This window comes from Eschrichtius robustus, chromosome 14 (assembly GCF_028021215.1).
Source record: "Eschrichtius robustus isolate mEscRob2 chromosome 14, mEscRob2.pri, whole genome shotgun sequence".
NCBI classification, from domain to species: Eukaryota; Metazoa; Chordata; class Mammalia; order Artiodactyla; family Eschrichtiidae; genus Eschrichtius; species Eschrichtius robustus.
In genome coordinates, this window is record NC_090837.1 from 40,430,610 (window position 1) to 40,444,046 (window position 13,437).

At 43.8% G+C, this 13,437-nt stretch overlaps 1 protein-coding gene across 2 annotated transcripts in view; it reads right to left on the minus strand.

Moving 5' to 3' along the window:
* The window catches only part of TMEM241 (transmembrane protein 241), a 105,288-nt gene that overhangs the window by 34,253 nt on the left and 57,598 nt on the right, over positions 1–13,437 (minus strand). For both annotated transcript variants that reach the window (XM_068562249.1, XM_068562250.1), the window contains 2 exons: positions 11,432–11,501; positions 7,592–7,685 (listed from right to left, as the gene is read on the minus strand). In XM_068562249.1, the coding sequence (XP_068418350.1) occupies positions 7,592–7,685; positions 11,432–11,501 (164 nt within the window). The remainder of the gene's footprint in view (positions 1–7,591; positions 7,686–11,431; positions 11,502–13,437) is intronic.

The following is a 13,437-nucleotide window of genomic DNA, read 5'->3' on the forward strand; positions in this document are numbered from 1 at the left end:
TCGTTCCTTGCCTCCTTGCTCCACTTCTGCACCCACCACACGCTCCAAGTTCAAAGACTCATGTGGGACCCCATGTCAGAAGGCTGCACCGGGCTTCCCTGGTGGCGCAGTGGTTAAGAACCCGCCTGCCAATGCAGGGGACATGGGTTCGAGCCCTGGTCCGGGAAGATCCCACGTGCCGCGGAGCAACTAAGCCCGTGCGCCACAACTACTGAGCCTGCGCTCTAGAGCCCGCGAGCCACAACTACTGAAGCCCACACGCCACAACTACTGAAGCCCACGCACCTAGAGCCTGTGCTCCGCAACAAGAGAGTCCACTGCAATGAGAAGCCCACACACCACAATGAAGAGTAGCCCCCGCTCACCGCAACTAGAGAAAAGCCCGTGCGTAGCAACGAAGACCCCACGCAGCCAAAAATAAAGAAATTAATTAATTAATTAAAAAAAGAGCTAAGCCTATAAAACATATAGAATAAATCATAAAGGAAAATCTTACTGACCTTAGATTTGGCAAAGATTTCTCAAATACAACCAAAAAAAAAAAGAAGGCTGCCCCATCTTCCACCTGGACTGCATGAGCGGCACTCTAGCCCAAGCAGCAATGGGAAGGGAAACCCCATTCCCTAAGCATGAACTGTGACTGTCCAAACTCTAAATAAGAACAGGGACAAACATTCCAATTAACCACATATGGCATTTATACATAATCTTCCATGACAGAAGGGATTTGGTAATAGAGATGGAAGAAGGTCATATTGCTGAGTGGTTTCCTACTTTACTCTGATCGGTTCTATCAAAGACTTTTTAAATCTGGCACATGTTTCATTAAGTAGGCACTGACAGTTAATGATATGGTTCCCAGCAGATCAACATTATATATAATCCTACAATTGAATGTAAATGCCACCAGCATTCAGTCCCAAGTATCAGATACAGTCAGCACTGTGAGAGCTCAGTCGAATCACGTTTTTGATCTTTACATCTTCTAGTCCAGACCCCTTGCTTTATGGATGAAAAAGCTGAGGACTAGAGGAGTTCCGTACGTAGTGATCAAAGCCAGAGAGTCTTTCCTTCCCTGAAACCCCTGAAACCCCAGTTCCCCTGCCACGTGACTCAAGGAACAGCCTCCCTCCTATCTTCGTCCTTCTGCCAAGGCTCAGGATAAAGGCTTTTCATTTTCTCTAAAGTTAACCACCCCCCCACTCCTTCCATTTCTCTTTGAAACGTATTCTCCCAATTTCCCCTCATTCTCTAGCATCGTGAAATCTCTGTATACAGGTGTCTTCCAGTTTCAAGCACGCCCAAGTCCTTCTTTTCCTAGAACAGAAGTTGTCTTCTTTAGACCTACCCACCACCAATCACAATCTTCTACTTTTTATGTATTCTTTTTTTGTATTCTTGAGTATTTGTGATCCAGCTTTTGCCCCACTCCGACCCCTGCCCTTCGCCTAAAACTGTTTCCTCAAAGGTCAGCAAAGTCCTTGCTCTAGTCTTTTCTCAGTCGGATCTCTTTGACCTCTTGGTGGCATTTTGCTTTACTCCTTAAAATTCTCCCTTACACTTCCCCGCTCTGAACTCTCCTGATCCCTCTTCTACCTTCCGCCTATTACTTCTCTCTCCTGCTCATTATCGGTCCCTGGCATCTAAGTATCACCCAAGCTAAGTTGTAAGCCTCTTCTCTGTTCTCCCCAAATTCTTTCACTCTCTCAGTGAGCTCATCAATTTATACATTTTCTTGATTTCAACTCCATCTTTCTACAGGTGAAGCCCAAGTGGAGATGCAGAGCTCTGAGCCCTTGCCTACATTTGACCCCATGTTTCCAACAAAAAAGAGCTCCGTGTAGATGTTTTATCACCATACACATTTGTCTAAAATGTATATCACTAGCTTTCCTCCCCAAAGATGTTCTTTCACAATCACCCCCATTTCTATCTGTAATGCCATGCATTTCCCATGTCTCTAGCTACAAACCTGGAAGCCATTTGTGACCTTCCATACCCATCATTCCTATGTCCAAACTATCCCCCCATCTGTTCTAAAATGATTTGTCTTTGTTATCTAATTCTTTTATCACATCACAGAGCAATTATATGGTAAGTTGTGTACTTAAAATTTATTTTCCTTCTAATTGTAAGTCAAGTTTGACCTTTCACCTTTCTTCTTGCCATCACTACCTTGATTCACCTCCCTTCTGAATGGCTGGAAGTCATTTCCAATCTGTCTTAAGCACTGCCGCCATATTAACCTGCTTAAAACATTACCCTTGGTCAGTCTCACTCAGAGGTTCACAATGGTCTCTGTGGCATGGCTTTTAGGGATACCTATAATCTGACTCTTCTATGCCCCGTTTTTCCCTACCCCTCTACATTCTCCTCCTCCTCTAGCTAAATGTATTTCCTCCTGGTTCCCCACCTGCACATCCTTCTGCTTAACCTCTCTGCCTGTGAGTTTTTCACAGAATCCAAATTCTCCTCTGGGCCAATGGAACATCTTTTTGAGTCACTTTCTGAATATACTGGCACCCAGTAGAGTCGCAATGACATGGGGGAAAGGCTGTATTGCAAAGTACAATTATGTTGTATTCCAAATGTCAGCACATTTTGATGTATAAGTGGTCCATTATGATTTGCAAATATTTTCTCCTAGACTGTGGCTTATCTTTTCATTTTCTTAATGGTGTCTTTTGAATTACAAAATATTTTAACTTAAATGCAGTCTAATTTATCAATTATTTTATGGCTCATGCTTTTGGTGTCATATCTAAGAACTCTTTGCTTAAACCAAGGTCATTAAGATTTTTCTCCTGTGTTTTCTTCTAAGAGTATTCTACTTTTAGCTCTAACATTTAGGTTTATGATCCATTTTGAATTAACAATGCAAGCCTTGCAAGGGTCTAAGTACTTTTTTCCCCAGCATACGGACTGTTACAGCCTCATTTGCTGAAGAGAAAACCCCTTCTCCATTGAACTGCCTAGGCACCTTTATCGAAAATCAATAGACCTTGGGACTTCCTTGGTGGCGCAGTGGTTAAGGCTCCGCGCTCCCAATGCAGGGGCCCGGGTTTGGTCGCTGGTCAGGGAACTAGATCCCACATGCATGCCGCAACTAAGAGTTTGCATGCCACAACTAAGGAGCCAGTGAGCCGCAACTAAGACCCAGTGCAACCAAATAAATAAATAAAATAAAATAAAATAAAATAAAATCTTCAAAAAAAAATACATTGACACCCTTTAAAAAAAAAAAAGAAAAGAAAATCAGTAGACCTTAATGTCTACCCTTATGCCAATACCAAAATGTCTTGATTATTCTAGCTTTATAGTGAGTTCCAAATTATGTAGCTCAAGTCCTCCAACTTTGTTTTACTTTTTCTTTTGTTTTGGTTATTGCATTTCCAAATAAATTTTAGGATCAGTTTGTGAATTTGTACAATTTAGGAAGAATTTCCATCTTAACAATATTGAGTCTCTCCATTTATTGAGATCTTCTTTAATTTCTCTCAGAAAGGTTTCATAGTTTTCAGTGTATAAATCTTACACCTCTTTGTTAAATTCCTAAGTATTTTTTTCTTTTTGATGCTATTGTGAATGGAATTGTTTCCTTAATTTCATTTTTTTGAACATGACTGTTCATTATTAATACATAAAACTACGATTGATCTTGCACCCTGAGACCTTGAGAAATCGTTTATTAGTTCAATTAGGGTTTTTATAGATTCCTTAGGATTTTCTATGTATAGGATAATGTCATCTGTGAGTACAGACAATTTTTTTTTCTTTATTGCACTGCCCGAAACCTCCAGGATAATGCTGAATAGAAGTGGTGAGAGTGCAATTGTTGTGTTGCTCACAATCTTAGGGGGAAAGTATTCAGTTTCACCATTAAGTATAATGTTAGCTATAGGTTTTTCATAGATGCCTTTTACTAAACTGAGGAGGTTCTCTTCTGTCACTAGTTTGTTGAGAGTTTTTATCATGGATGGATGTTGGATTTTGTCAAATGATTTTTCTGTACCTATTGACGTGATCATGTATTTCTGTTCTTTATTTTATTTTATTTATTTATTTTTTTAAAGATTGATTGATTGATTGATTGATTGCTATGTTGAGTCTTCGTTTCTGTGCGAGGGCTTTCTCTAGTTGCGGCAAGCGGGGGCCACTCTTCATCGCGGTGCGTGGGCCTCTCACTATCGTGGCCTCTCTTGTTGCCGAGCACAGGCTCCAGACGCGCAGGCTCAGTAGTTGTGGTTCACGGGCCTATTGCTCCGTGGCATGTGGGATCTTCCCAAACCAGGGCTCGAACCCGTGTCCCCTGCATTAGCAGGCAGATTCTCAACCACTGCGCCACCAGGGAAGCCCCTGTTCTTTATTTTATTAATATAACATATTAATTTTCACATGTTAAACCAACTTTGCATTCCTGTGATAAATCTCATTTGATCATTGTGTATAATCCTTCCTGTAGGTTGCCAAATTTGGTTTGCTAATGTTTTGTTTAAGATCTATGTTCATGAGGGATAGTGGCCTGTAGTTTTCTTACAATTTTTTGTCTGGCTTTAGTATCAGGGTAATTCACCTTACAGAATAAATTGGGAGTTATTCCCTCTTCCTCTATTTTCTAAAATAATTTGTAAAGAAAAAATATTTCTTCTCTAAATATCTGATAGAACTCATCAGTAATGCCAACTGGGCCTGGGCTTTTCTTTGTAGAAAGATTTTTAAATTACTACTTACATTTATTTACTTGTTATGAGCGTATTCAGATTTTCCATTTATTCTTGAGTCAATTTTCCTATTTTGTGCCTCTGGGGAATTTGTCCATTTCATCTAAATCATCTATTTGCTGGCATAAAACTATACAATACTTTTAGTTTCTATAGGATAAGTGGTGATGTCCCTTCTTTCATTTCTAATTTTGATTATTTGTATCTTCTTATTTTCTTCATCAGTCTAGCTAGAGGTTTGTCAATTTTGTTGATTTTTCAAAGAACAAACATTGATTTTCTCTATTGCTTTTCTGTTTTCTATTTCATTACTTTCCACCTTGAACTTTATCATATCCTTCCTGCTGCTCATTTTGGGTTTATTTTGTTCCTATTTTTGTTTCTTAAGGTGCAAGCTTAGGTTATTGATTTGAGACCTTTTTTCTTTTCTACTGCCTTCTGGCCTCTGTTGTATTTGATGAGAAGTCATCTGCCGATTGTCATTTTTTTTTTTCTTCTAACCTTCTTTCTTCTTCTTCTGGAATTCTTATTATACATTTGTTGATATTCTTGATGTCGTCCCACAGGTCTCTGAGCCTCTGTTCATCTTTCTTCAATTTTTAAAAAGTCTTTGTTCTTTAGATTGAATAATTTCTTTTGTTCCACCTTCCAGTACACTTATTCTTTCTTCTGCCACCTCAAATATGTTGCTGGGTACCTCTAGAGAATTTTTCATTTCATTTCAGTTACTGTACTTTTCAACTCCAGAATTTCCATTTGGTTCTTTTTAAAAAAATCATTTCTACCTCTTTGAGACTCTGTATTCATTGAGTCTTTCCTTTAATTCTTTAAACATGGTTTCCTTTAGCTGTCTGAACATATTTAAATAGCTGCTTTGCAGTCTTTTTCTGCTAAGTCCTACCTCTGAGGATAGACATTCAGGCACAATTCCTATTGACTGCTTTTTTCCTGTGCATGGATTATGCTTTCTTGTTTCTCTGAATGCCCTAATTTTCACTGAGTACTGGGCATTTTAGATAGTATAGCAACTCTGGATTCTGACTTTTTCCCAGAGCATTTTCGTTGGCATTGTTGTTTTGCTTGTCTAGTAATTTGCCTGGACTAAGTCTGTGAAACCTGTCTCCCATATAAGGTACCATTGCTGCGGTCTTCACTCAACTTTTTTTCTTGCTTTTATTTTTAAGCCTGCCTTCCTAGGGATCATCCCCATGTCTGCATAGCTTAGCGTTCTGGCAAAGACTAGTCAAGAGGTTTTGCTCAAACACCTTAAGCCAGAAAGCTTTCTCTCTGCTTCTGACTCTGTATGTGGGCTGGGGAGCACACTCAAACTTTAGGCTGTTTTCATGTCAGCCCCGGCTTTTCTTTCTGCTGGTCTCTCACGTCTCCTGTGTGTGTGCACACAGGCTCTGTTGACCAGGGACGTGTAGGTGTCTTGGGCATGCTCCATCTCTGCTGCTCATGCACACAGACTAAGGCAAATCTGGCATTTATGGAGAGCTAGCAAGACCCTGATGGCTGTCTCACCTCCCAGAACTACCTGGTAAGTCCCCAGCTAGACCACTGGTCCATTGCTTGCCCCAAAGAGGTAAGCTCAAGCTAGTGGAGCTTCCTGTTCATTTACCACCTAGATGGCCCCTTTACCTGACAATACTCCAAAGACAGTGAGCATCTTCTGGAAGCAGCAGCAAGCTTGTTGGTTTTCACAGCCTGCCCTGCTCTGGTTGAAATAGAATACTTACAGAGATGGGGAGAAGGGAATGAGAGCAACCTAAAGCAAGAACACCACTAACTCATGCCGTTCCTACCCGAAGTTTAGGAGTTTTCATGAACAAATGCCTCTCAGTTTGTTGTGCGCTTTTGGTCAATTTTTAGAGAGCTGAAATGGATATCTTTGACAGTCTTTTTCCAGCTTTCTAGTTGCTTCTGGGGGAGAGGATTTATCAACCTCCTCATTCTGTCATGCTCTAAGTCAGTATCACAGCCAATCTTTACATTCTGCTGGAATGTGAATTATTAATGCTATTAGAAAGTAGACAATGCAGGTGGAAACATCGCTGTGAAATCTTACTTTCAAATAAAAACGTTTGTTTTTGCTTTCTGGGGGAAAAAAATCAGCCAACAAACATAAAGATGGCTAAAGGCACAAGTTTAAATGATTACTGTATTAGATTAAATTAATTAAGAAATCTCATTCCGTGGAAGCAGTACCTAGGGCACTGTAACTTGAATCCTTCACAGACTTTAGGGAAATGAAATGCTCCAATAGAAAGAGCTAGCCCCAAAGCATTAAGATCCTGCATCCCACAGCTGATTTTTCTGCTCCTTCTTATTTTCCCATCTCTCTATCTTATGCTTCAACCATGGTCAATACGTGCTGGGCATTTTTATTAGTCCCTTTTTAGAATGGTCCATCAGAGTCCCCCAATCAGGCCATCTGTTTTCCTTTCTCAATTGCCTCTGACAGGCTGAGACCTTCTGGGCAAGTCACTGGAGCTCTGGACACCCTCACAGCCCCCAGGAAGGAAGATAAGAACTGCCCCATGCATCCAGGGGTCCAGTCTCTTTGAGCAAGAGAAGGCTTAGAGGTGCTTTGCTTTGTTTTGGCAAAATCTCTCATTTTCAGATGGGAAAATTAAGGCTCTGGGAAATTAAGGGGCATACTCAGGTCACCTTCCAGGAATGTGATAGAGATCAGTATGTCATGCTGATAAAATAGGCAGAAACCCTCAGAAATTGTTACCTGAACAAGTGAAGCATCAGGCTCAGGGCCAGGGGCTAGAGATGACTCCGTGAAGACCAACCTGACTCTGAGAACACTGGACACAAGGGCTCCTGAGATGGATTCTTCCCACCCCTCCCCTCTCTCTTACCTTAGCAAAGAAAATCCAGGCTGCACACTGCCCTGGGGTCATAAGGCTTTTTAGCTTCACTGTGCTGACCATGAGAAAGAATCCCAAAAATCCACTGGAAGGAGAAAATATACTTTTGTTAGTGAGACTTGTCTTCCTATAGCCAGTAGCTGTTTCCTGTTACATTTTGTATTTACCTTTACAAAAATTAGTCGATTTTTAGTTATTACACCACCCCTATCTCATCTTTGTTTTCTAGTGATCTCTGGATAAAAACACCCCAAATTAAAAAACCCATTAAGCTCTACTATGCTAAGGAGCTATGAAGAGATCATTTCCCTGGAGGCGGGGAGTGGGTATAGAAATTTGGGAGATCTCTGGCTAAATCATGAAAGAAAAAAAAAAAAATCTGGAGGACAGTATCTCCTGCTCCTTCCTGTATTACTTCTGGAGCTTGGTGCTTGCCAAGGTAGAGCTTCAACTTTTTTTTCAAGCAGAACAAACTGTTAGGAAAAGACTTCCAAAGAAACACTCACCGTATGAAGTCAGAGGGTCTGGACTGGCCCCTTGGTTCAAGGTAAGAACCTAAAGGGGAGGGCTGCATAATAGAAGTCCCCCAAAGCAGGGTGACCTACACAGACGCTATACTTTGGGAATAATGTCTGAAAAAGCCCTCACCTCCCAAGGGAGCCTGAGGCTGGACAGCATCTTGGGGGCTATCCGGAGGTTTGGAGCTCTACATACCTCCTCCTTTGTAGCTCCAGGGTGTCGGATACCACACTGCCATCTGACCTCTATTATAGGTGCTGGGGTATGGCTCCCACCCAGATCATGAGCCCTGAGAGGGAGGGGTCCACTGTTGGGCTTCTCCATATTTCCCCGACAGAGCCAAACAAGGTGCCCTGATCATAGCAGGTATTACATAAATGTTTGGCAGGTGTACTTGGAAGCAGGTTGAATTGACTAAACGCACCTAAGGCCAAATTTCACAGAAATGTGCGCCTTCATTTCATTAGACTCGATTAGGTCACAGCCACATTCTTGGGGCAGGACCAGGGACAGGGATTAGGTTTCCTCTCTATATATTTCAGCCTGTTTGGCCTAACTACCCATAAAGTTTGCAGAGGTCTGCACTTGCGGTCATGGGAGCCTGGGCCGCGCTGATTAAGGCGTTGAGTCACTCTCACAAGGAGCCCCTGTGGGGAAGCAGGAAGCGGGAAATCAAGTGATCCTGGATTCTATTCCTGGCTGTGCTCACCGACCCTCGTAACCTTGACCAAATCCCCATTTTTTTCCCTTTTTCTCTTGGCCCAGGCTCGGTTCTGTGGCCTTAAAGCAGGAATAAGCATAGTGTTCTTCATCCTATCTTATGGAAATCAGAGATTTTCAGAACAGAAAGGTTCCCCAGCCCCAAGTCTCACTTTATTAACAAGCAAACTGGGTCACAGGCGTAATTCGAGTCCAGGTTTCCTGGCTCTTCCGAAGCTCTCCACGGCCCTGCAGACCTCAACGTGGAAACGTGCTCTCGGCCAGAGAGACGGAGTGAGATGCCCCGGGTGCCCAAGGTCGCGAGGCTGGTAGAGGACAGTGAGGCAGCCGGCCCTCCAGGGCTCCTCTTGGTGGTGTCCACCCCCTGCATCCCCAACAGGTGCCTGTCCCATCCCCCATACCTCGGTCCCCTTTGGGCTTCTCCTGTCCTCTCCATCCCCGGCCAGAGGAGGGCACAGTTCCACGTTGACCCTTGCCCTCAGCACAGACTCTGCTAGGACTGAGCGACCCCTGGCTTGTGACCAACACGCTCCTGAAAGCGTCCATGACTCTTTCCCATCACCTGACTTGCATGTCGGTGAATCATTTCTAAATGACTCATGGGTCCCTCCCTCATCTCCCTCATCTGTGTCTTCCGCTTCCAGCTTGTCTACCCCTTGCTGTGGAGGCAGGTCTTAAGAGCACTGGGCAGACCCCAGGAGTGAAGGAGCCTGGGGCGCCCTATTCATGGGGTCTCCAGGCCACGGCTACCACTGACCCCTCAGGCTTCCACGACCCCTCCTGAGCTCCCCCAGGACCTCTGAAGGCGACAGCTCTTAGTCTGAGATACGGTTATGGGGGAGTCATGAGATGATGTGGGGAAAAGCGCCACGTTCTTAAAAGAGGGTAAGCCAGAGGTAGAATGTAATAGAGAGTTAAACCAATTCAGATAAAGATTTCCAAATCTTTCAAATTAAAAAAAAAACAAAACACCTGAGTTTTCATGTTGAATTAGAAAAACTTGCAGATTAAAAGGGGCAGAAATGGAGGCAGAAGGTCACCCTACAGGGACTTCCCTGCCGGTCCAGTGGTTAAGACTCTGCACCTCCACTGCAGGAGGCATGAGCTCGATCCCTGGTCAGGGAACTAAGATCCTGCATGCCGCGCAGCGCGGCCAAGAAAAAAAAAAAAACAGGTCACCCCACAAAGCCATCGCCAACGGGCTATGAACTGTGATGTTCTGCTCCAAATAACCAAACCTGGTGGCCCCCTTGGCACCCTGGCCACCCATGCGGCCAAAGAAGCAGGCCCAAAGGGAAGCAAGTCGGCAGGCACCAGCGTGGCACTGACACTCCTGCCACACAGTCCTAGCTAATGGGCAAGTGACAAGGCCTGACCAAATGGATAGGAACTGAGAAGACAAATTCTGTCAGTGTTTTCCTGAAACTTTTCTGAGAATGATAAAAAAAAAAAAAAAAAATCACTCTGAGGCTCAAATGCAGATGCAAACTCTATAATACTGATTTTTTCTGTCCTAACACACCCCCATCAGAAACAGCACCTAGCTGCATATCAGCTCTTTAACTCTCTGTGAAGAATCACTGCTTCACAAGGTACACTCTCTTTTGGGTGGAAGTAGGTGGTCTGGCTTTTATGTAGCAGTTGCTTCTGGTCTGTTGACATTTTATCTACAGATAATAATAATGCCCATCATTTGCTGAGCCGGGCAAGATGCTTCGAGCTTTATGTACCTTATTTAATACATACAATCACCCTGTATTGGTATTGTCTTTCCATTTTACAGATGAGAAAACTAAACTAAGGTTTGGGAGAACAAGGATAACTTGCCCAAAGACACAAATTAGCAAACAGCAAGGCTGAAATTCAACCCAAGTGTGGTCTTTCGACCATATCAGAATCCATGCTTTGAGACTGTCCACAGCAGCCTTTCCATTCCTCAGCACAATACAGTCAAGCGAAGTGGGGGTCATGGCAGGAAAGGGGTGGGGGTAGGATGGGGATGAACCTCTGTGTATCTAAATGTATCCATCTAATTGGTCCACATCTCTGATACTTCCCAAGGCCAAATATTAACGATCACCTTGTGGTCTAGACAATTCCTAGTCATTGGTTTCAAAATCTGTCTCTCAGAGTCTTAGGGTTCAGTCAAAAGTTTTTGGAGGCTGCCCTTTAGGAACAAGAGAGAAATCAAGGTAGATGCTGACAGGGTGTGATTCTGTACCCAAATCTTCCCTTGAACTGAGCCAGTGTCATCATTTTTATATACTGAACTTCTGTTTAAGAATTGCTTGTGGGGAAAAAAAAGAAGTGGGAGAATTCTCTCTCTTCTGCAAGTCTGAAAACCACTGCCCTGGCCGAGAAAATTCTTCAGGACAGTGGTCCTCGCAGGTCCCAGGCCAGCCCTGAGCACCTGAGAATGTTCGTAATAACCCTCTGATGGCCGATGGATCAACTTCCTCACCTGCACCAGACACCACTTTCTTCTACGCTCATTCAGATAACAGACAGTGACCCTGGGCTTCACGAAGACACAGCTGCTAGTACAGAAACATACAAATCCACAGTGCGAGGGGTTTTCCGAGTTAAGATTACCTGGCACAGCAGCTGCCATGGAATCTGTAGAAATACAGGAACGGAAAGTCCAGGACGCTGAGGAGATCACCTGAGGGAAACAGCAAGGGTGAGACACACAGCCCGAAAGCCCCCTGCCCCCGGCTGCCCGGAAACACAAGGCAAGGATCTTAATTACATCAGCCCTCTGAGCGTTGAGCTGCCCAGCAGTGAATTCACTCCGGCATTCGAGGGTTTCTGTGTCATTGGCATTGTCTTCTTACAACAATAGTGTGATGATAATAACACCCATTTAGTGAAAGCCTGCCCTGTGCAAGGCCCTGTGTGAAAAGCTTCCCGAACGTTGTCTCTTTCAATCCTTGTAACAACTCTGTGAAGCTTTGTTATCCCCATTTAAACTGCAGCTCAGAGAAGTGATTTGTTCACGTTTGCACAGCTCTCTAACTGTTGAGCCAGAGTGTGGACCCCGGTGACTTCAAGTCCTAAGATCTCTCCTCTTCACCGGACAGCCATCCCGGGCCCAGAGCGTAGGACAAAAAGAATCTTTTTTTAAGATTCTTCTATTCTTTTCTGCCTTATATCTAAAAAAGGATCGTGAATGCATGCCTCTGACATCTTTTCTCATCTTTGTGTTTAATTACCGCGCAAACAGAGAAGGGGCCAACCGCCCGTGCATACTCATTTTAGTTTAAGGTCCAAAGGGTACATTTATTTCTAGTGAAGTAAGTTCATTCTTTTAGTTCCACTTGGTGCAAGAGGAAATAATCACACATATTGGCTGCTTCCCTCTCTGGAATTTGAACTTGGTCACAAACAAGAAGTCAGGAGATTAAAAAAGCAGAAAGCCTTCCAAAAATGTCCAGAGAAAAGGAATTAAGCATTTCCACAGCAGATAGCCTAATCCTTCCAAATCTGGAATTTCTGAGATTCTGGAGGCGCCAGACCTTCCAGACCCCTGGGCCTCGGTCTGTCTCTCAGTTCTGGATGGGCTGGAGCAAGAAAGGTTGATTTTCCTGAGTACTCACAGCACGTCAGGGGCAGTGGAACATCCTTCATCACTACACTTATTAATCAAGAGTTTCAGAACAAAAGACACAACGCATCGCTACACTTCCTCGTACCTAAATGATCTCAAATGATTCAACCATCGACTGGGAAGGAAAGGTCTGAATTCCACTTCTCTGGACGGCTGCTTTTTTCTACCATAACTATTGTTATTTTGTTTGATTTGGTTTGTACATATGTATGTGTATTTAACTAAAAGGAGAGGTCGCCTAGGATCTGGTTTTCGTGCAGCCCAACAAAAGGCTAAGAGTTTTTGTTCTCTTTCTGCTACGGCTCCACTGAACACCTCTGTCATTTCCTAGGGACCTATACCGGTGGAGGGACTTTGTAACTGACATCAGGCCCAGACATCCAGTGCATGAGGAGCTCCACTGCTCCTGTAGCCCCTTTTCCCACAGAAGTGACAGCTGAGGACACCCTGAGCACCCAGGTCCTAGCAGGTGGCCCCAGCCCCCTGTAAGGTGGGTGAAGGCACGTTCGTGGAGGATTTGCTCTGTCTCTTTGGCAGCTGTTGGTTCTTGGCTCTTTCCCAACCGCCCTCTCAGCGTGAGAGAAACTGCAGCGCAGTCAGTGTGACCAGGAGGGCTGGGCAGAGAAGAATAAATTAAACGCAGGACCTCAAGATTCAGGGGAGGTGAACGGGACTCCCAGTGCGGCCCAGGCTACGGAGGGGTCTGAAGGGCAGTGCAGTGGGCAGAGGTAGACTGGGAGGAAGGAAGATAAAGAAAAAAATCACCATCATAGGGAATTGACCAGTTACATAATAACCCTCACTCAAATCCTAAAAATTGATCCTGTAAATCATTGAGAGCAAGAGAGAGAATAGCTCGCTCTTCTCTTTGAGCCATTTCTGAAACCTCCACACATTTCTCATGTAGTTGACTCCATGACTGTCTCTCCTTCTAGAGCCATTGAGTCCTTGCGAGCAAGAATTCTATTATACTCAGCCCTTGTATCCACTG